The sequence below is a fragment of the Melampsora larici-populina genome (genome assembly GCF_000204055.1).
Source record: "Melampsora larici-populina 98AG31 unplaced genomic scaffold MELLAscaffold_70, whole genome shotgun sequence".
Taxonomy (NCBI): Eukaryota; Fungi; Basidiomycota; class Pucciniomycetes; order Pucciniales; family Melampsoraceae; genus Melampsora; species Melampsora laricis-populina.
The window spans coordinates 406,934-432,132 of record NW_006768834.1 but is presented as its reverse complement, the minus strand read 5'-3'; the positions used below and the strand labels follow the sequence as shown (position 1 = coordinate 432,132).

Sequence of the window (25,199 nt, the reverse complement as noted above, 5' to 3'; positions counted from 1 at the left end):
CTGCTAGTCATTCCAAGATCCCATTCTCTTTACTTTCTCAACAAATCTCTAGTTATCGTAAGTCAATTTAGTTCCAATCAAAGAGAACAGTTTAAATCAAAGCATACTAACAAACCACTCCAATCAGTTCGTGATCAACATCCATCTCCTCAAGCACCTCAAACTCTCAATAACTTACTCACTCGACTAGATCCATTACCACATCCACGTGAAAAATCAAACTCAATTCAATTCCTATACGCTTTAGCAAACCCAACTCCAACGAGATCTCAATCCATTCAACCACTTCCTACGATCGATATAACTGAAAATCAAACATCAAAACCTACTTCATCATCATCATCATCAAGATCACAGATACCCATTCCAAACACCATCCCACTTCCAGTTCCAAACCAAGATCCTAAAGATCAAAAACCTAATCTTTCATCTAAATTAAAATCAAAACGATCTCAACATGGTTATCCATCTCATCTTCCTGAACACCTTCTCTTACGTGATTTAGTCTATTTACTTCAAGCTATCGATGGCAAATACCTATCATTTCATGATAGGAGTGAAGAAGAAGACGAAGATCATCTAGCAGATCAGAGTTGGTCAGATCATGGAATCCGATTTCATGAACCTCCATCACAAATCATCACTTTACCACAACGCGATTTAATCCTCAAATTAGCCGAAATCGGTTGGCTCTACAAACGAATTCGATTGGCTATTGAACCTATGCTACCAGCAAATGAGAACCTAACCACAAAGTCAAGAGCCGCTCTGGGTGATACATCAGCTGGGATGGTAGCTCAAGCTTTAATTTATTCACTTCAAGCAGAACTAGGTACATATTACAGAGTGATTGCTTTACTCGAATCTAATCTACACTCATTTACTCTCAAATCATTATTCTTACATTTAAATCCAACCTTACTTAGATTAAGGATGTGTGCAGCTTTATTAGGAGCATCAGAAAACACAAGAGGAGGTCAATTAATTTCAATCTTAGATAGTTATACCCAACATGGTGATCCGATCGTGTCTAAATTTGTTTCAGATCTATTAGAAGGTGTTAGTGGTCCGTTTTTTGAATTTTTAAGAAGTTGGATTTGGGATGGTGAATTGTTAGATAGATTTGAAGAATTCTTCATTGGTGTCAATGAACCAAATCAACATCAAGATCAAGATGATCAAGATTCATTAAACCGAAATGAAAGTTGGAAAGTTTGGGAAAGTAAATTTGTGTTTAGGGAAGAATTCGTGCCTAGTTTTATTAATCCAGTCTTTGCTAAAAAGGTAAGTTTCATGAATCGAATTAGGTTTGATTTTTTTTTTGGATTGACTTGATATCCAATTTATCTTTTTGTAGATTTATTCGACTGGTAAATCAATTAATTTTATTAAATATTCTTGTAGTGAAGAAGATTGGCAACGAACGCGTGCTGAACTTCAAAAATTATCATCTTCAAGTAGTTTACATTACCAAGATATTGAAGGACTTGAAGAAACAATCAAGTCAGCTTACAAGATTTGTTCAAAGGAATTATTCTACATCTTCTTCACCAAGCTCAAACTTTTAGATCACCTCAAAGCTTTGAAAGATTTCCTATTACTAGGTAGAGGTGATTTTATCAGTTTGTTGATCGAAAGCTTAGGTCCGAGTTTGAATAAACCTGCTAGTTCACTCTATCGACACAATCTTACTGCAACACTCGAGTCTGCTATCCGAGCTACGAGTGACGATCAAGCTTTAATGAATCGATTAGATGTTCGAATGTTAGAGTTCACACCTCTCGATTTAGGATGGGATGTATTCATGTTGGAATATAAGCCTCAAAGTCCTTTGGAGGTGGTCTTGAGTCCAGCAGCAATGGGAGGCTATATGAAAACTTTCCGAATGCTTTGGAGGATGAAAAGGGTCGAGTATGCACTGGATGGGGGTTGGAAGGCGGTAATGTTAGGCTCCAAAAGTGGTTAGTCTTCATTCTACATCCACCTATTTTTCTTTGCTCATGTGTCGTCGTCTTCTCTTTCTGTTTTTTTTTATTTTGACTACGCTCTCGCTCTGCAACATTGAGGAAAAAGATCGATACAAGTCCGATTTCCATCGTGCAAGATTAGTAATGTCAGAAATGATTCATTTCATTCGACAACTTCAATGTTATGTTCAACTTGAAGTGATCGAATGTGGATGGCAAGAATTTGAAAAACGAGTGATGTTAGAAGGAGGTGATTTAGATTCACTTGTAGAAGCTCATGGGCTTTACTTGGACAGATTAGTCAGTAAGGGTATGTTATTGAATCCAAAGGCTGGAAGAGAGGTGAATCTTTTCGTTTTAGCTTAGGTATTTGTTTGGAAACTTCTGAGCATGTTTTGATTCTGCTTTGTGATGATGAAAAGAATTCATGCTTGCTTTTGGCTGAAGACTGCTTCAAGGTCATCTTGGCTTTCAAGGCTTCAATCGTAAGTTTTTTCCCGTCTGCCTGTGTAGAGGATCGATGGGAAAACTGATAGAAAGATTATGTAGGATTCTTTGAAAGCTTATGTCTTGTCAGACACTTCCGAATCGGATACTCGAAACTCGGTGAGCTACCCATGTTTTATTTCTGCTCATGCCTGAGACCCGCTCTTTTCCACTTTGTTTAACTCTTCTTAACCATTTTCAGGCTCGTTCGACACCAGTTCAAGGATCGATTCCAGCACTAGATGAAATCAGACGATTAATCTCAGCTCAAGCTAAATTATTTAATGAGCTAGTCTTAGATCTGATCTCAGCTCTTACAGCTCAACCTGATCGTAAGTTATTTTCTTGAGTTTTACAGTGAGATGATACTGATTTTTTTCTGGGACTGGGTTTTGATTCATTAGCCGATCTGAGGTTTCTTTCGGTTCGTTTAAATTTCTCTTTGTTTTACCTTAGACCTAAATCATTAGGAGGAAATACTAAACAAACTAGAAGATGAGGTATAAAGTGTTGTAAAATTTGTCGAAGGGTTAATGAACTGGTTATGTAGTGATGAATGTGAGTTGAGAGTGAAAGGTTCGAAATAGAGTCTACATACTCGCATTCTGAGAGTCAAGTTGAATATAATGAAAATTGCTTGAGAGAAGATTCATCCTAGAATCAAACATATAGATTGCTCAGGTTTGGCTCTTTCAAGGTAAAAGTTGATGTTGAGTGTACAATCAAGTGCGCAGAATTGGTGAATGAAGTATTCTTGTCATGACAGTGCTTGAACACAGAGTAAACCTATTCTAGAAACTAGACAAGGTGGTTTGATTGGATTTGTATTGGTTTTGGTGATCTATAAAGCGACTGCTTGAACTTTGTAATCTTTGCAAGGAAAAAAAGATTGATAAAGAAAGGAAACCAATCGAGCTGAAATCAGACTTGTTTGTATTTACAGCCGAGATGTTTTACATAAATCATTGAACTTGATGCCTTTCATTTGAGCTTTGTTAAATTTATTACCGTTCGATTGATATTTCTAGTGTCTTTGGCTTTGACTTTGAATTCCTTTTAGTACATACCCTTTCATCTTCAGTCATTCTCGCTTGATATCGTTGGCAAAGAATTCTTCAAAGATCACTCAAGATATATGATATAAGTATCATCAATTGACTGCTTCAAGTTCTATCTCATCAAATGGCTTCTTCCTCAACTCCTTCATCTTCAGTTCCTACTGCTTCTTCCTCATCTCGTAGATCATTTCAATTTCCTCCAAATCCTCTTCATCAGTCTTATCATCCTTTATCTCATCACCATTCTACCCTAAGTTCTGGTAGTAACAATCTCTTCAATCATCCATCTGGTTCTTCCTGGTCTCATGCGTCTCCGACTCGGCTTCATACTCCGATAAGTCATCCTCTTTACCGATTACCGACTTCCGCTTCTCGTTTATCGTCAATTCGTCAGTCTGCTGCTCAACTTTCGACTCCTTCTCACCAACCTGTACTCGTACCTCAACCTCAACAACCGAGCTTTTTGAACCCGTCCCTTCAATTGCAATCCGATTGGTTTGATAGACCCGATAGCCGATCATCATCACAATCTCAATCGACTGCTCTTCCTTCGGCCCTCAACTCACTCCCTCCCGGCTCTCGTCCTTCTAAACTCTCTCAACCGGTCCCTTACAAGAACTTTCATGTCTGGACCGAAGAATGGCCTCGCCAATGGGGCTGGACGGGTGTCGATATTCCCGTACACAATGTCAAGGCTCTTAGAGATGAAATCGAAAACGTTGGCTTTCCTAACTCTGAACTTGAACTTCCTCACGATGCTAGTACTGCTGAGGTCACTGTAGGGGATGAGGTGGCTGGATCAGGAGAAGTGGTGAGCTGTAGTTTTGCGAGCAACAAATGGAAAGTTGAAGTCATCAAAGGTCATAGTCGGCGTCCCTCAGCGCCTACCACGCCTACCAGCCGTCTCGCGAATGTCACTTCAATCCCAGCTACAAGCCCAAGTCCTTCATCTGGTGATCTTTCCCTTTATCTTACATGTCACGAATTAGAAGTGGATTGGCCTACCTCTCGTTCGATCTCCACATCCATCATTGTCTCTATCAAAGAGCCAAGGATCCCAGTCAATCTCAACCCGATCACTGATCTCGGCAGTGCCAGTGAAGGATGGATATGGAGAGTTTGCTGTGAGGAGCGTAGCTTTGAACGGGAGAGTGAAGTTTGGGGTACGTTCTATTATCTTGACTCTCATATTCATGATCTTAAGCTTCATGACTGACCTCCGATTTTTGTTTTTGCTGTCCGACTACAGAGTGCCATACTTTTCCTTCCCTGTCTAAAATATTGGAAAATCCACGAGTCGCAATGTATGACTCATTCATCATCACCATCCAAATCGCCACGCCTTCGACAGTCTCACTACCTCAAATCCCCAACTCGAGTTACATTCCTCAGTTCAGTCGGAGTCCTACTCATCTGCGCTCTATCTTATATCCTTTTGCTAATATTCTTCGTTTTTTTGCTTGACATAGCACGTTGTTACAAGGGCTGGAATCTCTGGTTGATGATCAAAACACATCTGATCTCCAAATATTGGTCACCGAATATGATCCATCTTTGTCCTTGACGTCTTCGGATCATCCAGTTCCTCCAAGACATCGTAAACGAGTTCTCTATGCACATTCGGCGATTCTCAAGAGCCGATCGGAATATTTCCGTGCTATGCTCGGAGACGATGAACAAGGTGGATGGGCAGAAGGTGGTACTAGTAGAGGCGAGAATCGGAAGTTGGGATTGGTCAAAATTGAAGACTTTGACTTCAATTGCGTTTACTGGGTTTGTCTGCTTGTTTTCTAATTCAAGATGTTTCTCAATCAGAGTAATATCGAGCTGATTGCCATGCCTTCTTATGTCTGTTACATAGCTTTTGCGCTGGCTTTATTCAAATCGTATCTTTTTTGTAGATCAGGAAGATGTTCGGACTGAATGCTTTCTTGGCTCGAGTCTCACCCAAGCTGCTTATCCCTCCTCGGATGATATGTTACCACACTCTTGGAACTGGCGTACCTACGGGGAAGCCGACGAGGGTGAACATTCCGTGGCTGAGGCAGAGACCACTGCCGAAAGTATCACGTCTGATGACTTGCTTGAGACGGTGAGCGAAAGTGGAATCAACTCATCAGTCCATGGAACCCCACGGGTTGCAATTGCGTCTTCGACTGCTGCATCCGCTTCTGGTCGCGGCCGTCCGCGTGGTGGCTCCACTACGGCTAGCGCAAGCTCAGCAGGCAAGCGCCGGACAACCAGTACGACTACTGGCTTCCCTGGACCACTTTCCCCTCTCGTACCTCAAAGTCCGTCTCATGGGCTCCACAACCGCTCCGCTGGCTCATCAGGCACTCGCGCACCAAGCTCTCGGGATGCCGTTGGAGCGTCTCGTGCTAGCTCTGGTAGCTTTAGCCGTTCAACTCATCATACCAATCCAAATGCTGATCCGTCCAGCCGATCACGATCTACCGAAGTTACTGTACCGCCGTCATCCGACGGTGCCTGGTTGATTGGGGAGCCCCATTCACATCCAGTCGCAGTTCCAAGCAAGGGTTTGTGCTTTCTCGTCTGACCAGGTTTTGTGTTACTCTAGTTGATGACACTCTACCCCTGGACACAGCATCAGCGCTCTCGATTTACAGACTCGCTCATCGTTATGAATTGACCAACTTACAAGAGCTTGCGATGACCCATTTGGTCGCCAATTTGACGCCTAGCACTGCTTTTCCTCTCTTATTGGCTAGTTTTGTGTTTCCTGAACTTCATACTGAGATCAAGGTGAGTTCACTTTGAGTTTCATTCCGCATTTGTACCGGCTTAGAGGGTTTCATCTGATAACGTGACATTTTTCTTGTTGATCAACTTTGACAACCAATCTATATGTTCGTCACTCAACAGGCGTACTGTCTGGCTCATTATGTAAGATGTGCTGCCTCTTTGCGTGCTGTTGTCTGTTGCTGACATATCCTGATTGTATGGATCTAGCATGAAATTGTACACGAACCAGAGTTTAGTAGATGTTATGCCGAAGTAGGAGAAGGATTATGGGAACATGGCGGTGAAGTGCTTTTGTCTTTCACAATGAGTGTAAGTGATTATTTCTTTACTTTATACTGGCCAGAGAATGATCACTGATCTCATTTGTTTATAATTTTCGGGTGGCTTTAGTTGATGCCGGGACCCCCAAACGGTTCTTGGTACTGAGGATATTTCAATTTTTTGAGTGTATGATTTGGACCACCTGTTGATCACTTTTTTTATCATATTTCATTAAGAGCTAGTTTCCATATATCTTGTCAATGTAACAGATATCATTTTGTATTTTAATGATGTCACTGTTGATGTCATTATTGTTGTTCTCATTTTTACCGTTGGATTTTTGCAACTTGCTTGTATCTATGTATAACTTACTTTTTGTGTTGATATTTGAAATGAAAGAGCGTATTTGAGTTTTGATGGGTATTGGAAAAGACTTCGAAATCACTGCTTGCTATATAATGTGCAATAGATTGATGACTTGACTGGTTGTTTACCATTGGAATCCTGATTTGCACCTCGAATTACATATGGCAAATTCATAACACAACTTCAAAGTTTAAGACTTATCCATGTGCCATTTTTCTTGAGGACTCTTTCAACCCAGAACAACTGGATGTCTGCCACTCTACTCTTGCACATATGGTCATAGACTTTCGGATACATCATTGAAATTCACCAGGCTGGTTTGTATTCAGAAACAATCAAACATCCGGTACCGCATCTAGATATTAATGGGGATCGTGACGTACATAGACAGACTTAGACCGCTTATGTACATAAATTTTAAGTAGACCTTAACAAGTGTCAAGCTTCAAGGTTCACCGCCGCCAACGTCTCCTTCCAAGTTCCACCACTCTCGATCACTCGAAAACTTCACTTGCACTTTATACATTTCTCTAAATCACCGTCCTCTAAATATTTCAATATGGAAACTAAAACACATTCAGACACAGACGCCGCCGCAGTTTCTTCTCCAGTTGTTCCCTACAACGTAGACTCAAGCTCAAACTCATCAGATAGCCACTCGACAGTAAGGGAGGATCCTGAACAGAAGAACCCAGATAACCCGGTCTCGACTGGTACAGATCAAAAACAAGAGCCTTCACAAGACGAAAGCGTATCGAAACTAGATGTATCCGATACATCTACTACAAGTCCATCGAGCTCTACCCTTGCGCCAACAGTACCACCAGCCGAACCTGAACCTCCATCATCACAACCTCCGAATGAACTGACGAATGCCTCAGCAGAAGTTCGCGAATTGGCCATCATGTTTCCTCAAATCCCACAAGCAATTCTAGAAGCTGTTCTAGCCGCACACCAGAATGATCCAGGAGAATGTGTATCTGATCTCTTGGCCATGAATGATCCAACTTGGAAACCCACAGCTGAGGTGACTGCAATTCTCCAACCTTTTTCATGTTTTTTCCAATCACTGATCTCTATTATAATAGGATCTTATGAAATCGGATGAAGCTTTAGCCCGACAACTTGCTCGAGAGGAAGAACAACAAAGTATTCCTACACCACAACCTATACCTCAAATCAATGTACCTTATCAACCCAGAATCAAGAAAAACCCATCAAACCGTAGTCCGATGTCAACTTACGAACAAAGAACAGAGAACCCATCTAACGGTGAAACTGGTCAATCTTCATCCAATCTAACAGGAAAAGATGAAATCCAAAAGATTGCAGACGAGTTTAGTAGAATGGCAGAAAGTAAGTGATCTTCATTCTTCTTAATTTATATTTTCTTTTAGGTCAAAACTCATGAACGTTAGTATCTTAAGCTGGAAAGAAAACCGTGTCTACATGGCTTAATAAGGCTAAAGCTAAAATTCAAGAATTACAACAACCTTCAGCTGATCTTCCAAGTGATCCGACAAGTCATGAAAATGAATATCAAGCATCTCAACCTGCAATCGTTATTAGTGGTGCAGAGTATGGTACTTCTCCATCTAATCCTAAAAGGTCAGTTTTTTTTCCATCGTCACTGAATGATCACGGAATTTGAAAGCTAATTGAAACATCTAACAGATCAAGCAGGATCTCGCCAGCATTACCTTATGCATCTCGTTACGACTCTGCACCCCCTACACGAACCCCGGCAGACACAGCCACAGGTAGTGTCACCAACAACCCATCGCTTCCACGGACCTCGACACCGACAGTGGAACCGAAGCGCGGTGATGAGATGATGAATGTGCATGGTGCGTACATCGATCTCTTTGGTCGGAATACAACCATTGGTTTGCTTATGTGTACTTTTGGTGACCATCGTATCTGAAAGATGCATCCTCAAAGTCGAAACAAGTTGCCACTGGTACAGCTATCGGTAACACTAACACTCTCATACCTAACAAACCTCTCACGAGTGCTCAGCGTACAAGGGATGAAGATGAAGAATCACTGGAGTACACTCGAAATGTTAGTTGAAGGATTCGATTTTATATGTCACGCGCACGAGATTGATGACAGATATTAATTCCTAACTTTCTTGCATATACAGCCCTTTGAGGATGAAGATTGACAGTGGGATCACATTGACCTTTGATGTTTGAGTGTACAGCCAACAATTTGATCAATTACCTCCATACACAATTCAACAACCCGATCATAGCTAGCTAGACTCAATTTAGTATAAACATGAGTAGAATTGAAACGAAGAAGAAGCATGATGAGATGAAAAAAATAGTCAGATTTAGCACATTTTCAACAATCCTGATTTGTTACTTGTAATTTTACTCATTGTTCTCTAATTTCATATGTAAAATATGTAATTGATTTTTTTTCACATCATATGAGTAGCAAGATTTATTAAGACTTGTAAAGACTTTCAATGGTGTTTCATTTAATTGAAAGTATATAACTACGTCGTAAAATTATTATGAAGTTAGACTTTTCATAGGGAAGGTGTGTAAATGAGAATACTGATGGGTTAAATATTGGATTAATTTCAGTGGGAGGTTGGCTATGGAAGTGGATCTTCGATATGAACTATTCTATTGATGTTCCTTTTTACATATGTGATTGGATTTATGAGAGTGAAGAGGATTATCATAGAAATTCCAACATGTCAATGAGATGAGATACCGGTTAATGCTCACCAAGGACAAGCTGCAGCATATTGAGATCTGTTCAGGAGATTTGAAGTGGTTGAGGAACCCATATATCCCAGATGGAAGCACCTTCTAAAGGAGTGAAGACCAGTCATAGCATATATGGTATTATGACTCATGTCATCAAATTCATCAAGTCATCATGATCATAGAGTGACATTCTTCATTAATACAAGTTTTTTCTTGAAAAAGCTTGACAACATTGCTTGCCCTAAAGTGGCGAGTTTCATGTTGTGCGTGGTAAGTATCTCCCTGCCAAAAAATCTTGAACCTTGTCGGCGTCAGATCTCGTGTCAAACATATTTTCTTTTTTCTTGGGGCCTTGCAAATACCACTCCAGGTTAGAAATCCAACATCCAATTCATGATAACTGATAACCTCATTCATTTCTTTCAGCTAAACTTCAACTGAGAATCCTATCAATCCAAACATACAAAACCTCAAGTACAATTATCTCTCAAGCCCAATTCATGAAGTAAATCATATGACATTGACTTAAAAAATCCAAACCCATAATCAACGACAAAAAAAGCTTAATCACGAATTCATAAATGTATTGAAAAAATTAAGATGTCTACAATGCATAACGTTGAGAATCAGTGAGATAGAAAGAAAGAGAAAAAGGTTTTGGAACAGTTGTTGTACAGTAAAACATATTCATAAATTTAACATGATAGTAGAACACGAGCTTATAAAAACGATAAAAAAACATCTAAACCTTACAAACCGAAACCCGAAGAGTTCATCATTACACATTCTTACAATACCTTTACCAACCGAACAAACATCTCATCCTTTTACATTCATGAAAAGAATACCCAAACAACTAAATAAAAAGAATGAAAAAATCACTAAAGATTCGATCAACATCACCATCACCAGCAGCAGCTTAAAGTTTACTATTCTTCAATTCAGATCTTTCAATCGTTTGAACAGCCCAAGTAGCAATGGTTTGAAACATATTTGCATGATTTTCAGCTTGAGCAGAACTAGCTTGACCTTTTGCCGATCTAGCTGCAATTCCTTGTAAGATCACTGCAAGCTAATCAAGATTCATTAATCCAATATACAACATTATTATTAAATTCAAAGGTTTTAAAATTGTAGATGAAAATGATTTTTTTAAGAAAAGACTTACTCTAAAGAATGAAAATGAAACTGCTGCATCCCAATTCGGTAATGGATATTCAACTTTCATCGATTTACAATACTCTTTAACCAAATCTTCTGCAGTTAATGGAATCGGTAATTCTTCAAATGGTAAATCACTAATTTTTTTCATCCGAAACCGAAAAGAGAAATCAACACCTTCTTTTAAATCTTTTTGTTTTGGATTTAACATGAAAGATGAAACACACGAACCGAAATCCAATAGCAATATGAGATTGACCATATGAAGCAGGCATATACCAAGGTTGAATAAAATTAGCTAAATCTGAATAAGGATGTCCCTAAAACGAGAGAAAAATAGAAAAATAGAGCAAAAGAAAAGTTTAAGAAATCGTCAAGTCAAACTTCGAAATCATAAGAATTGGCAAGTCTTACAAGAGTTGAAAGTTCCCAATCTAAAATAGATATTACTCTAGGTTCAGTGGGATGAAAAACCTACGGAAAAAGAAATTCATAAACCAAGTTAAGAAATCGAATCCAAAACCCCATTTTATGTTTATTCATTTCAAAACCACTTACTAAATTATCTAATTTAAAATCACCATGTACAATAGTAATCTGATGTTTAGGTTTTTTAACTTGATACCAATCCAACAAAAGCTCAATCCGATCAATCTCACCCACATATTGACCAGTTTTTTGATTGATAACCTTAGACTGAAGTTGACTAATCTTACTCAAAGATTTAATTTGTCTAGGATAAAAATTTTCCATTGATCCAAACTTTTCCAATCCAATCTGATAAAAATCAATCGAATGTAATTTAGCCAAAGTTTCAATACCTGAAAGAAAGATTTTTTTTCGTTCGATTGGGTTTTGAATACCGGGTAAATCAACTTGATGAAAGATTCGTCCTTCAATAAATTCCATTAAATAAAATGGTGTTCCAATGATTGATGAATCTAAACATAATGAATATACTTTAGGTGATGGAAATGGTTGTGGTAAAACTGATAATATCTTGTATTCTCGTTCGATCGCATGAGCTGTTTGTGATAATAATTCACCGGGTGGTTTTTTTCGCAAAACATACTTTTTCTTAGATTGATCTATAATATAATAAGTTGGATTACTGTTGATAAAGAAAGAAGTTGGATTAGATTCAGCTTCGATTCGATTGAATGTATTAAACTTGGATAGTTAAATACCTTTGACCATAATCGAATTGATGAATTGAAATAGGTAGATTGATTTCAGTGAGATTAGATTGTAAATAATTAGATAAAGAGTTTAGATCGATAGGATTACTTTGAAATCGAAATGGTTTGATTAGTGATTGATTGATGAATGACTCTTTGAATGAAGACTTACCGATTGGAACTTGAATTATTATCTTGAGTCATGATGGTGGATTGGTTTTGATTGGATTTGAGAATGATGAGTTGAAGTGGTTGAGTGGTAAACTTTAAGAAGATTTCAGAATTCAAATCAAAACTCAATTAAAGTTCTTCTTGACGTCATCATTCACTTTACATGATACTCAACTCAACTTCATTCAACTTCTCACTCTACTAAATATCACTTCAAACAATATCATCAAATATCTTATTAAAAATCATCATGTATCTTATTAAAAATCATCTTACAACCATTATTTTATTATCATGTAAACCACCAACCAATCAAACCAATTCATAAATTAATTACATTCTACAATACTCGATTCAAATTACCATATAATCTCATATAAACTGATACATACAAAAGCAAAAAAAGCAAACCAAGTTAAAGAAACCAAAACCACCCCCAAAGAAGATAAACAAACCACCCCCAAAAAAGAAATAAATCAAACAAAAAAAGAATTAAATAAAAGCGTAAGAGTAAGATAAAAACGATCAAAGAATTTTAAGAGAAAAGGAAAAAAAGATGATCAGACTAAAAGAATTGAAAATCTAACTTGAAAGATTTCCTTACTGATCCATCAATAAAAGATTCAAAGAAAAAAACAAAATACTTGGTCCATCAATCTTGATCATCAGGATTACTAACCGTCAAAATCCTACGACTAAAGAACCCCCCGAGAAATTCAATCAAACTGTCCCAAAAGGTACATTTCATGTGCTTATAAATTCAAAAAAGTCACTCACCTATAATCAGTTTCATCCCTTAAACTAAGTTCATCAAGTTGATCATTCCCCAGACCAGATCCACCCAAAACATTCCGATCCAACCGATCATCAAACCCATCCACATCAAACCCATCAAAATTCCTTAACCTATGACTTTCTTCTTCTTCTTCTTCTTCTTTCGTACCATTACTTTCTTCAGAAAAGAATGGTGAATGAACTTCATTAGATCCATCCATCGAACTAACCCAGCCAAAAGAAACTCATCAATTTTCTAAACAAAGACAAAAGAATCAAGATTTCACATACCTGGCTCTTGCACCAAATTGTGAGACATACGTGTTCCATTCTTCTGTGGTCATTGTATCCCGATGACCCTGATGAAAACTGAACTGTGAATCAACCTGAGCTCTTCTCTGTGCACCGTTCAATTCTTCACTCTCGATCAAAGAATCATGTCTTGGTTCTAGATTGCTCAAATTAGAATGGTGTTGGTACCCTTGTAAAATGTTTAGGTTAGGTCTAGGTGTGGGTGATCTGTCTTCATTGAAAGATAAGCCATGCGTCTCGTTTTCTGGGATCCGGTTTGGTGAATCTAAATTCAATAAGATCGGATCTATTGCATTCATTTCTTGGTGATGATCTGAATTCTCAGAAGATGATGGATAATTATTTAATAAAGAGCGAGGTGATGGATTACTTCCTCTTGCAGATAAAGATAAAGGCATCGTATTAAAATTCGTATTAGAATTAGGACCCAGATGATGATTATACCCATTCAAGACATGTAAAGCGGGTACAGGATTCGTACTGGAGTCTGGCCAAGTTGGACCAGGTTGGTAAGGTAGTGTGTTAGCATGAGCTTGATCAGATCCGAAAGATGGGATCGAATAAGAAGGTGAATGAGCAAGAATAGGTTCTCTTTGGTCTTCTGTTCTTCGATCTTGATGATGACGGTTCAAACTCCAAAACTTTTCATTATGTGATTTGAGATCTTGAATAGGACTGATCAAGAATCGATCAGAAGCAGCTGAATGTAAACCACCTGTTTGATGATCTGGATGAGCAGTCAAACCATTCGATTCATGATGATGATGATGATGATGATCAAGATCTAAGAGTGTATCATCATGATATAATCCATGATCACCAAAATCAGAACCCATCTGTAGATCATCTTCAAATTCCCTTTGTTGATCTCTGGAACGTTTCCTTTTCAAAACAAAGAACCCACAAGTTCCAATCGCAATGACCAAAGCCGCTCCGATTCCCAAGATAACTCCCACTAATGCACCTGTGTTTGAAAGCCAATGGTTTGATGAATTTGAATTGGATGCATTTAAATTAGGATTCGTCACTTGAGTGGGTTTCAAAAGTACGGTTGAGAATGAAGTGAGTTGAGTAAAAGGTACTAGAGTGGTGATAGTTTGAATACTACCATCAGCTTGAGATGATAAGATATGAGAGACGGATGAAAGGATTTGAGTGAAGATCAAGTTGGTGGTGATAGTTTGAGTACTGGTGAAAGTTGAAAGTTGGGTAGTTAACCTGATTGAAGTTGAGGTGACAGTGATTGAAGTTGAACTTTCGATTAAAGTAGTTGATTCGATTGAAGTTGAAGATGGAGATGGAGCTGAAGTTGAAGTTTGAAGATAGAGTTAAAGTAGGTATGATTGAAGTTGCTGTAGTAGGGATCGGAATGAAAGTTGAAGTGATGGTAGGAAATGAGAATGGAATTGAAGATGAAGTAGGGATTGGATTGATTGAAGTTGAAGTAGGAAAGAATGAAGTAGGATCATTGGTTGGTAAATCTAAAGTTGAAGATGGTATTGAAGTTGAAATGAAAGTTGAAGATGGTATTGAAGATGGTATTGATGAAGTTGAGATTGAAGTTGAGAATGGTATTGAAAATGAAGTTGATAGTTGAGTTGAAGTTGATGATGATAGTTGAGTAGTTGATGATGGATTGATGAGAATTGAAGATTGATTGAAATCTATTTTTAGAAATCAATTCATCAAACAGTTTCAATCAGTTTGATCTACTTTGCTTCATGGAACTCAATCAAATCAGAAATCACTAACAAGAACCAAAACAGAATGAATAATAAGATGAATGAATGATGAAATGATGAATGAATGAGATTAGAAGAAAGATGAAGATTAAAATTCAAAAGATCATGATATGGATAAGATGAAGTTGATAGACTGACCTATAAACTGATTTGTAGACTCTTCATCTTGTCTTTTCATCAATCCAGTCATTCTTTTGAAGTGGATTCGATCGGATTCGATGCGAACAAGGACAAGAGTGATGCTATCAACTCATTTTATTTCGAAAAGTCTTTTATCCATTCACAGCACTTTCAACACAACACACACTCTCTCTCCACTCCGCAGTAGATGTACAACAACAACAAGATTGCCATTCATCACTACTACTGATCATCTCAGATTCTATCAATTTCATTCTTCATTCATCAATCAAATCTCAACTAACTCATCACTCAAATCATATTCCATCAACAATCTCATTCACTTTAACATTCAATCATTCAAAAAAAGTACATCAATTCATTTAACCTCGACGTGCAAATCCTACTTTCATCATCACTCCAGGTGCAAGTTGAAATCCATCTAATGCAGTCTTAGCCATATCACTCTGAGTAGAAGTATCATACTGAACAAACCCAATCCCAGTTCGACCCGGTACTAATCTTACACTTTGAAATCCTGGATATCTAAACCATCAAACACTCAAACCAATCAACTCCCTTCATCTGATCTCAAATTTTTATTATTGAAAAAACTCTTACTGTTGAAATAAAACTGCCATCATATCATCTGTTACTTCGGCTGGTAAACCTTCCAAAAATAAAACTGGATTCGGGTCTTCTCCTGATAAGACGGGTGCGGATCCTGCTGCTTTGACAGCTGCTGCTGCTGCTGAATCTGCTGGTTGTTCTGAATCTGAATCTTCTTCCATTGCTTCTTCTAAACAATACAAACCAAATCACAATTCAATCTCATCCGCTTTCGAAAATTCAGAGTTGATTCTGCTTACCATCATCTTCGTCTCCTGGATGATGATTCTTGGATTTCTTCACCGAATTCGTTCCACGAGAAGTTTTTTGTTCTGGATTCGTTTCTTCTTCTTGATCTTCTTCTTCTTCCTCTTCTTCATTCTCACTACCCATCCCATTCTCTCTTAACCTTTTCCTAACATTAGCTTCTTCTGATTTCTTTTTATCCATCTAAAACCCAAATCCAATCCAACCCCATAAAAAACACACGTAAACAAAGTGGTGAAAGGTTTGGGTTCTGTTTGATTGATTCGATTTGAAAAAACAACTTACATTTGCAGCTTGAGCTCCACTAACTGTTAGTTTACTTCGTGCTACGTCTTGAAGGGTTTCAGGATCAATTAAACCTAATCTTACTTGATATAAAACTTCATCTCCTGCAATCTGTTTAACAGTCGCAAACGATCGTTTACGAGCATATTTGATTTTCTATATTTCCCAAAAAAAAAAAAAAATCATATCAAAAAAATCATTCAATTCAACCCTTTTAGTTTCTTTTCTGGGGGGTTTTGGTAATGATTCTTTGAAGAAAAGGCTTGTAAACTTACAAGTTCTCGTTCCAAAAATAAAGTTCCATCCAAATACCTCATAGCCTGAGTAGACCCTTGAAGATCCCTACAAAAAAAAAACCAACCCAATCCCAAACCTTTCAATCTCTTAAACTTGATCAAGTTTTTGTTTAAAAGAAAACGCGAAAGAATCAAAGGAAAAAGTTACGAACCTGAACACAATAAAAGCTTGACCACGCATCTGACCTCCTTTAAGAGCCACTACATCTAAGACTTTTCCATGAACTGAAAACAACTGGTACAACATCCTACGTAAATCTAAATCATCATCTCAAAACCACATCAATGATTCTCCCTTTAATATCTTCCTTTATTTGTTTTTTGGGGGGTTTGTTGAAATTCACCTTCTTTTTTTAACTTATCACATAAGTTTTGAACGTATAATGTAGGTGATGGTGAAGCAGACGAATAAGTTTGAGGGTCTTGAGTCTTGCTCGTCGTGGGGGTTGGAGTGATCATTTTTTTTTTCGAATGGTTGAATTTGGTTTTTCACTTGATTTGGTTGGTTCGAGTTGATCAGAATCGCGATTGAAGTTTGAACGATCATGAAGTGGAGTTGGGTGGGAATTCCTTTGTAAACCCATATGTTACTTTTGTTTCCCATAAAATGAACATACTCGTCTCACTTTTGACGTAGATCGGATGCTTTGAAGACTTCTTGATGATCACACACTTTTATGGATTCTACGTTCGATATCCTTGTACAAAACAGAAGATATTCATTTAGAGATATCAATGTGATCTTTACTAACTTGGAATTGATTTTCAACTCGGAATTGAAACATCCTCACTTGAACAATCTCTAAGATCATATCAAGTCAAGCTTTTTGTTATCAATCTCCTCAACAAAAGATCAAACGATAAATTCGAAAAGACACGTTGATTGATCCTCTAAGGCTATGATCACGATTATCATATATGATTTCAACAATGAATCCACCAATTCTCACTTTTCTTTCTTTGGATCGGATAACTTCAGTATAATTTTCTTTGATTCAATAAATCGGTTAACAATCAACTCTTTCCAAACTTCGTAGAGATAAGACCAACATATTTTCCAGAACGAACATTCGACTTCTGCCAGAGCACGATTATCATCCAAAGGAAGACAAGTAGAAGACCAAGAATACTTGGGATTCTCAGCATTATATAATTACATTTCAACATCAATACTTATCGCCTGGAACTCGGAAGAAGCCTTGGAATTAAGTAAGTAAGAACTCACTTTCGATTTGTTTTTGAAACTTTTTTTGATGTGCAGCTCGAGTTTGATGATTATTAGAGATAGATTAGATGTAAACTGGTTTTCATTACCACCCTTACCAATGATATCGGTCTGTTGGTCTTGATAACTTGTCTGGGTTTGAAGGAAGATGAACCAAATAAACGATAATTCTTTCGGTCTCGATTGGCATAGATGATAACTTGGCATGATCAGTGGAAGTTGGCATTAAAGTTGAAGATATTTCTGAATGTAAAGGTTTAGATGATACCATCATGAGACCAAATTATATTGATTGGATTCGCTTATTGTGTCTTGGGTCGTGATTTCTTTTCTTGTTGGTCGGACTCGTATTCTTGCTGATTTCTTTGATGTAGGTACAACCTCAGCCAATCAAACATCTCGAATAATTAAGGAAAATTATAGTTGTGCATCTCACGATTGGGGCTCACTCAGCCTACTTGAAAATCGGACTACTAAACTTACCACGTATCAGTAAAAACTGTGCTTGTCTGGTGCACAAAAAGAAGCGGTTTTGACGTTTGAGTTCAGAATCAAGAAACAAACGTAGCGCTGAGTGGAATGCGTGGACTCTCATAGGTCAGATCTTTGCTTCATATGCTCAGACTTGAGTAATCACAGCCTACTTCAAGCACCTGTACCGTCCTGTACCGCCAGGTAGAAAGACATTTGCTTGAATGTTTTGGGCTTATCGAGAATGGATTTCGGGTGCCTCAACAATTGAAGTTCAATAAGATGTACTTCTTGACATTCTTCTGGAGATATATGTATATGCTGAATATTTTCATGTCTTGGTATGCGTCAGACTCAGCGGCACAGTGCTCATGATGTAATTGTGAGTGATATACCAAAGATCTCATTGAATTTCACAAGATTACAAAATCAGAAGAGACATGATAAATAAGCAAAAAAAACAAATCAATTGCACAAATCACAACTCAGATCGCATCAAAACCATCTTCAAAATCCACCTTCTCATCCACATGTAAAAGATCAAAAAAGGACGTCTTGAAACTTGAAAGTAATTAATCACTTCCTAATAAGCTTACAAGTAAGTTGACCGAAATTCACACAAACAGTCTGATCAAGATTTCCTCCGTTCAAACACTTTGGTTTACTTTCATCAACTTCACAAGTATATGGAAACGTCTTATTAGAGTTTTCTTCTTGACACTTTAAATCTTCTATATTACCACCACAGATGTTATTGACGTTATCACAACAGACTACTGCGTAACCTGGGGTTTGGGATCGGGTTTGGGATATGTTTGATATGAAGGTTAGGATGGTTAGGTTGATGAAAATGTAGGTTGGGGTTGAGAGTAACTGGAAGAGGTTTGTAATTGTTAGAAGTTTGGTTTGGGATGAGGTTGAGATGATTTGAGATGATTAGCTTACCATCTTGAATGAGTTTGAATTTGATCAATCTTTGATTTCTTAAAAACCTAGTTCAAAAGGTTGATGTTCTGTTAGATAAAACACGTTCCATCAAAAATCAATCCATTGGTGACGTCAGTGTGAGGGTAAACGCGTTGAAAGTGTTTGCTTTTGGTCAAAAATAAGATCATACCTCTTTAGAATCACAAACGAAAAGGGTAGCTGAAGACAGGTATTTGTATTTGAAGCAAAGAGATCCTAACTACGAAAAGATCAAAACGCAAAACCGCATAAGAAAATCAAAGCAAAGTAAAAGTCAATGACCTGAACGGGTTTCAATAAACATAAGATGGTATTTATGAATGTACCTGATCATGTCAATGCAAAGGTTCGAATATAGTAGATTGATTATGAAGTAAATGATAAAGGATGAATGTTCAAATTCTCATCAAACCCATCACCTTTTATATTCTTCACTTAACCAAAAACAAGGCACAGACCTTACCCAAACAGCCAGCGATTCCCTAAAGTTGATCAAACTTAAATCAATCCTTGCTGTGAATCGTCATCAAACGAGGAAACCCCAATAGCCAAGACTTTTTGGCTCAAGGTAATCCGGTCATCAGATTCACAGCATCAAGAGTATGAGAAGATGATGCCAAGCAATATGTTTATTTGTCACACTCTTTCACAGGAAACACACCTTTGATCGAATCTTGAATCTTTCTTGATCATCAAACCTATCATGATGAAAATCAATCAAGAGAGAAAGCATTCAATTTGTTTGGTGAGAAATCATCTTCAATCCTCATCCAGGTACGGTCTCGAGACTTAGCGGACTTGAGATGACTCTCAATTTTGAAAATCATACGAGAGCTTTCAAAGTTCAGACATCACACCCAGTAACTTTGATCTCTAACATTTCAATCATTTTATCCTTTGCACAAAATCATCAATCTTCAAACTACAATCTCATTGCATATAACCTCTAATATGCCAAGTAAACTCTCAACCCAGAAAATATTACACCAATCAATCGAAAAACCTTTCTATGATTTACAAACTGTTGAAAAAAAATAGAAATAAATTAAAAAAACCACTTCTAAAGTAACCCATCTATTCAAAACTCTATCATCATCATTCTTTCTTTAACCCATAAAAGCTTTATCATCTAACGTGATTCCAAATTCTTCTTTGGCCAAAATCTCAATTTTCCTCTGTAACAAATCTTCAAACCCTTCACGTTTTCTTTTTCCTCTAACATCTCTTAACCACCATTGTCGTATCTGATGGAAAAAAAATCAAGTAAATCAATCAATCAAAAAAAACCTCTTTTAAATTTGATTTCAGAGCCAAAAATTGTGAAATCCACAAACTCTTGTCAAAAGAAATCCTAAATCAACAAAGACTAATGTGATTTGAAACGTCCAAACCCTTGCAAGATGTTTAATCCAATCCTTGGTAACTTCCTTAAAACTTCCATCACTATAAGACAAAACCTTATAAGCATTCATTCCAGATGCAGCTCCATCTATCCAAAACCATCAACCAAGAAAAAAAGTTATCAAGTGTTTTCCATCAATCAAAATTGGGATCAAACCATATCAACTTACGTGCCAAGATATTGATCCGATTTGATGGACTTCCTAGGACTTGATTGTTACCTTGCATCATCCTCATACATCGAATAATAAAAATTAACTCCTAATCCAAAAAAAAGCCACATTAATCATCATTCAAACCGTTCAAGATGTTGAATGGGAAATAACTAACATTCGGAATCATCTTTTGATTTTCTAACATTCCCACAAGTGTATCTTTAATCTTCAAATCCTCTATAAATCGGTCAGATAAGATCACCTGATAAGTTACACCACCAAATCAGAAAGATAATAAATCAATTAACCCACTCTCGTATGATGTCAACGGTGCGTTGGCTGGTGTTCCTTCCTTCAAAGATCCAGATTTTTTACCAGACTTGAAAGGACTAAGTAAAGTCGCAGATGCTACAAACACCATACACGAGTCAGATTTTGGTAAGCGTCTTTGGATCTACCATGATGATCCGGACAGACAAGAACTAGGTCCGTCTTCAATCAATTGTGGTTTCGGACTGATGAAGCAAACCAATTGGTCACTAGCAGATCATGCGCAGGTAACCAAGATGCAAGGACTATGCTCCAAAGGTTCGTGAAGCAAGTTGAATAGGTGATGATGTAGTGAATTCGATCAACACACCAAATAATTCACTATTTGCAATCCTAAGAAAAGCGTAACAGTTGAATATAAGCCAAGTAGCTCAGTACAACCGGACAGAAATGAGATTGAGAATGTGAAACTGACCCCCAACCGCTAGCGATTCTTTGAATTGAACCTGTATCTAAAACAAAGATACTCCGCCAAAGCTCACTAATTGCAATCGAATTAAGATAATATAGGTTTAGTGTGTAAGTTTGGGTATGGTTTTGAAAATGATTATCATCATACCAATATTCAGCTCGAAATTTATCTGGTAGTTGAATATAAAGTCCATGATCGATCAAAGCCTTATGTATTCCAAGAAACCATTAAATTCAAAACGCATGATTTGACTTAATAAATAAAAAAATTCTCACCAGTTTCATCTTTCCATCTCGCTTAACTACCAAGACATTTCCAGGATGTAAATCACAATGTAACCAACCAAATTTAAATAACATTGAACTAAACATTTTCATGGCTAAATCCATCACACTCTTTTTATCTATAGTATCCTTTTTGAATTTGTCTTCTTCTGTTAATCTACATCCTCCTTCAATAAACTCAGTGGTAAGTACACGTTTGGTGGTTAGATCCCAATTGACTTTTCTGAAGACCCATTCAAAGATAAAAATCATGGATATCAGCTCAAGTCGATCTGTCAAGATTACCAAAGAGAGAATGTACAAACGGTACTAGGATCCTGTTCTTGAGTGTAGGATCAGATTCAAAACATTTAGCTGTTCTTTCAGAGTTTTTGGCTTCCCTAACAAAATCTGTTTCATGACGCATCTGATCGGCAACATCTATAAAACGTCAAAAGATCTTTTGATTAGTCAAAATTAAGAATCAAATGATTTCTAAAAATTATGAAGAGCCTTACATTTTGCAACGAAATAAATTGGAATCCCGAAAGATTTTTCACACACATAGAGAAGTGATTTATATGCAAAGAGATCACTGAGAAAGGATAATTGTTCATTAGCATAGATATCTAATGATCAGGATTCCAATTGGATCCAGACTTGAGTTGAACGTTATGATTCTGACTTGCAGATGAGACTTAAAGACCTACAATTCGAGTTGAATGGGTATTGCAGGTCTTTGAATCTTTACAGCCACACTTTCACCAGTCGATTTAAGTTTAGCTTTATGAACTTGACCAATCGAACCACAAGCAATTGGTGAATGACTAAATTCATCAAACACATCTTCAATCGGTTCACTAAATTCATGATTCCAAACATCTTGAACATCTTGAAGTGAGATAGGTTCAGAAGCATCAAACATAGATTCAAAGGCCACTTTGTAAGGTGGTGGTAAAACAGCCGCTTGGATGGCTAAGGATTGTCCTAATTTGATGTATAAGCCAGCATTCTTGGTACAGGTACGTGCCATTCGATTTGAGACTCTAGCATGAAGCGCAGTTGAATCGTTTTGAGGATTGAAATTGATTTTATAATCCAAGATGATGACGGAACTGTAAAGAGAGTTTCCAAGATGAGACCAAGAATGGAGAATGAGTGAATTGAGCGATGAAGTCGATTTCGGAGAGAGTAGGTAGGATTGATGACTTACGCATTATAAACTAATCTTAAAGTTCTAGCAACTGCTTCAGCATAATAATATTTATCAAAAGCCCAACCTGCGATTAAAAGCCCGATAGAAGAAGTTAAGATCCATGAAGGTTTTCTAGATGGAGTTGAATGAAGTGAAATCTTTCGAATGGGTTGTTGATAAGATAAGTTTGGATTGATTCTTGTTTTGAAAGTGTAGAATGATGAATGAGATCTGAATGAAGTTGAGATATTAGATTTATGAAAACGAAAGGAATGAATCATTTTGGGATTTGGATTTTGTAGATTTTTGAGAAGTCACATTTAAAATTCACGATGATGATCGACCTTGCATCGAAAATTGAGATATCTACATAAACCCATACCTCATGTGATTACATACATACTAGATTACCATTCAAAAAGTGCGACATGTAATGCTCGGCTGCTTGATTAAGAGCATCTCCTATCGTTCGAGTAAAATTTCGGTAAAATTTCTGTACGTACTCACTCGGTACAGTATTGTTCAATACCGAACGGTCAGAATCCACTATCGTTGGGTAGAAGATGGATCGGTACGGTACCAGATGTACAGAATATTGGTTTTCCCACTATCGTGAAAATTCTCCGCCTCTGTAAATCTTCTGTAAATCTCAAACTCAATCTCAAACCTTTTCACACTTCAACAGAACTTTATCGATCATGGCTGATGACGACGATCCACAATACAATCTGCAAATAAATGAGCTCCTCTCTAACGACCTGCTATGTAATCACCTGCGTCGACTACGAGAATCCGAAGACGACAGTGATGAGGCTTTCCTGGCGTTAGAATTGAGCGAAGAGGAGATGACTAGTGTGCAAAAGAATCGGCGAAGACGGATAAAAAGGGACAGAGAAGAGGCTCATGCTCGACTCATAAATGATTACTTTAAGGTAGATGCCCGCTGGGCTGTAGAATTTGACCGGCGTTTCAGGATGTCCAAAGAGATGTTTTTGGATATCTGTGTAAAACTTGAAGCACATGATAAATTTTGGGTCCAAAGATATGTCAGTAGTTCTTTTTTTAAAACTTGTTACCATATCTTAATGTTTCATTTTTCAATCTGGCGTGCCTGGTAGGATTGCTGCCTTCAGCTGGGTTTATCGACTATACAAAAAGCAACGAGTGCGATACGACAGCTAGCTTATGGCGTTTCAGCGGATATGGTAGATGAATATGTTGAAATTGGCGAGACTACTGCGAATTTGTGCTTGAAAAAATTTGTACAAGGTGTTATTGAAATATACGGACCCGAGTTCCTTCGCCCACCAACAGAAGAGGAGCTTGAGAAGATCACAAAAGAGTATGAAATTCGTGGATTTCCGGGTTGCAAAGGGTCCATCGATGGAATGCATTGGGTATGGAAGAATTGTCCATCAGGTTGGGCAGGACAATTTCAGGGGAAAGAGAGAAAGACCACCATAGTTCTAGAAGCGGTGGCCTCAAAAAGTACACGCATATGGCACGCGTTTTTTGGCGTTCCTGGCTCTTTGAACGACATTAATGTACTCAATCAAAGCCCTCTTTTTGACCGATTTTTAAGTGGTAAATATTTCTTCATCATTGCATTCGAATTCTTCACAACACTGATCATGTTGTTCAGGAACGGATGAAAGGTTGAATTTTACAGTAAACAATAATGAATATACACGTGGATATTACCTTGCAGATGGCATCTACCCTGCATGGCCAGTCTTAATCAAGACTATCAATTCTCCACAAGATGATGCTTCGGAGTACTATGCAAAGCTACAAGAAGCCGCTCGAAAAGACATCGAACGAGCTTTTGGCGGAATCCAGTCTCAATGGCATATTCTTGCAATGCCATGTCGTCTTTGGTCCTTACATAATATACGTCAAATCATGTACGCTTGCATTATTCTCCACAACATGATTGTGGAGGAAAGGGAGTTTGTTGATCCCAAAGTTACTGATTTTCCTACCAACACGACTATAATCCCAAATCATCGTGATCCCCGAATTCGACAATCACCAACACAATTGGTCTCAAATCTGCTCGATTTACAAAATGCTGAGATACATCATCGTCTGATGAATGATCTCAAAATTCACAATTGGCTAGCACGTGGTGAGGCAAGAAAAAGGAATCAGTTGTAGCATTTCTTCTAGAACATAATCTTGTGTATGAAACTCAGCGTGTTTGAAAGAGAAGAAAACAACTTGTTTAACAAAGACTATC

At 37.6% G+C, this 25,199-nt stretch overlaps 9 protein-coding genes across 9 annotated transcripts; 4 read left to right on the top strand and 5 right to left on the bottom strand.

Annotated features, from left to right (window-relative positions):
* Window positions 1–163: 163 nt before the first annotated feature.
* On the top strand, window positions 164–3,073 carry MELLADRAFT_50714 (uncharacterized protein; the record flags this gene model as incomplete). Its single annotated transcript, XM_007417232.1, has 7 exons — window positions 164–1,284; window positions 1,358–1,961; window positions 2,074–2,309; window positions 2,390–2,452; window positions 2,517–2,573; window positions 2,656–2,785; window positions 2,858–3,073. The coding sequence occupies 7 exons, from the start codon at window positions 724–726 to the stop codon at window positions 2,950–2,952; spliced, it is 1,746 nt and encodes a 581-aa protein (XP_007417294.1).
* A 460-nt stretch (window positions 3,074–3,533) lies between these two features.
* On the top strand, window positions 3,534–6,956 carry MELLADRAFT_118316 (uncharacterized protein; the record flags this gene model as incomplete). The annotated part of the gene is made up of 8 exons (XM_007417274.1): window positions 3,534–4,674; window positions 4,761–4,902; window positions 4,981–5,284; window positions 5,373–6,048; window positions 6,117–6,274; window positions 6,395–6,415; window positions 6,482–6,583; window positions 6,665–6,956. The coding sequence occupies 8 exons, from the start codon at window positions 3,636–3,638 to the stop codon at window positions 6,698–6,700; spliced, it is 2,478 nt and encodes an 825-aa protein (XP_007417336.1).
* Window positions 6,957–7,409: 453 nt separating this feature from the next.
* Window positions 7,410–9,422, top strand: MELLADRAFT_118315 (uncharacterized protein; the record flags this gene model as incomplete). The annotated part of the gene is made up of 6 exons (XM_007417275.1): window positions 7,410–7,928; window positions 7,990–8,257; window positions 8,329–8,509; window positions 8,576–8,748; window positions 8,829–8,965; window positions 9,048–9,422. 6 exons carry the CDS (start codon window positions 7,461–7,463, stop codon window positions 9,066–9,068), a joined length of 1,248 nt encoding a protein of 415 aa, XP_007417337.1.
* Window positions 9,423–10,546: 1,124 nt separating this feature from the next.
* MELLADRAFT_94666 (uncharacterized protein) lies at window positions 10,547–12,170 on the bottom strand (the record flags this gene model as incomplete). Its single annotated transcript, XM_007417265.1, has 7 exons — window positions 10,547–10,699; window positions 10,796–10,925; window positions 11,020–11,108; window positions 11,203–11,262; window positions 11,347–11,899; window positions 11,976–12,074; window positions 12,139–12,170. 7 exons carry the CDS (start codon window positions 12,168–12,170, stop codon window positions 10,547–10,549), a joined length of 1,116 nt encoding a protein of 371 aa, XP_007417327.1.
* A 204-nt stretch (window positions 12,171–12,374) lies between these two features.
* MELLADRAFT_75932 (uncharacterized protein) lies at window positions 12,375–13,471 on the bottom strand (the record flags this gene model as incomplete). Its single annotated transcript, XM_007417248.1, has 3 exons — window positions 12,375–12,832; window positions 12,915–13,136; window positions 13,203–13,471. The coding sequence occupies 3 exons, from the start codon at window positions 13,253–13,255 to the stop codon at window positions 12,790–12,792; spliced, it is 318 nt and encodes a 105-aa protein (XP_007417310.1).
* A 14-nt stretch (window positions 13,472–13,485) lies between these two features.
* Window positions 13,486–14,820, top strand: MELLADRAFT_79492 (uncharacterized protein; the record flags this gene model as incomplete). The annotated part of the gene is made up of 1 exon (XM_007417249.1): window positions 13,486–14,820. One exon carries the CDS (start codon window positions 14,515–14,517, stop codon window positions 14,818–14,820), a length of 306 nt encoding a protein of 101 aa, XP_007417311.1.
* Window positions 14,821–15,468: 648 nt separating this feature from the next.
* MELLADRAFT_40307 (uncharacterized protein) lies at window positions 15,469–17,001 on the bottom strand (the record flags this gene model as incomplete). Its single annotated transcript, XM_007417228.1, has 6 exons — window positions 15,469–15,631; window positions 15,707–15,854; window positions 16,243–16,402; window positions 16,522–16,588; window positions 16,695–16,800; window positions 16,887–17,001. The coding sequence occupies 6 exons, from the start codon at window positions 16,999–17,001 to the stop codon at window positions 15,469–15,471; spliced, it is 759 nt and encodes a 252-aa protein (XP_007417290.1).
* Window positions 17,002–18,626: 1,625 nt separating this feature from the next.
* Window positions 18,627–19,567, bottom strand: MELLADRAFT_73405 (uncharacterized protein; the record flags this gene model as incomplete). Its single annotated transcript, XM_007417245.1, has 4 exons — window positions 18,627–19,111; window positions 19,184–19,251; window positions 19,356–19,424; window positions 19,531–19,567. 2 exons carry the CDS (start codon window positions 19,184–19,186, stop codon window positions 18,815–18,817), a joined length of 300 nt encoding a protein of 99 aa, XP_007417307.1.
* A 743-nt stretch (window positions 19,568–20,310) lies between these two features.
* On the bottom strand, window positions 20,311–23,241 carry MELLADRAFT_94662 (uncharacterized protein; the record flags this gene model as incomplete). Its single annotated transcript, XM_007417264.1, has 14 exons — window positions 20,311–20,448; window positions 20,539–20,693; window positions 20,776–20,866; window positions 20,936–20,997; window positions 21,073–21,149; window positions 21,290–21,335; window positions 21,401–21,423; window positions 21,506–21,571; window positions 21,650–21,708; window positions 21,778–22,009; window positions 22,092–22,206; window positions 22,284–22,360; window positions 22,476–22,880; window positions 22,979–23,241. The coding sequence occupies 14 exons, from the start codon at window positions 23,239–23,241 to the stop codon at window positions 20,311–20,313; spliced, it is 1,809 nt and encodes a 602-aa protein (XP_007417326.1).
* Between the last annotated feature and the right edge of the window lie 1,958 nt (window positions 23,242–25,199).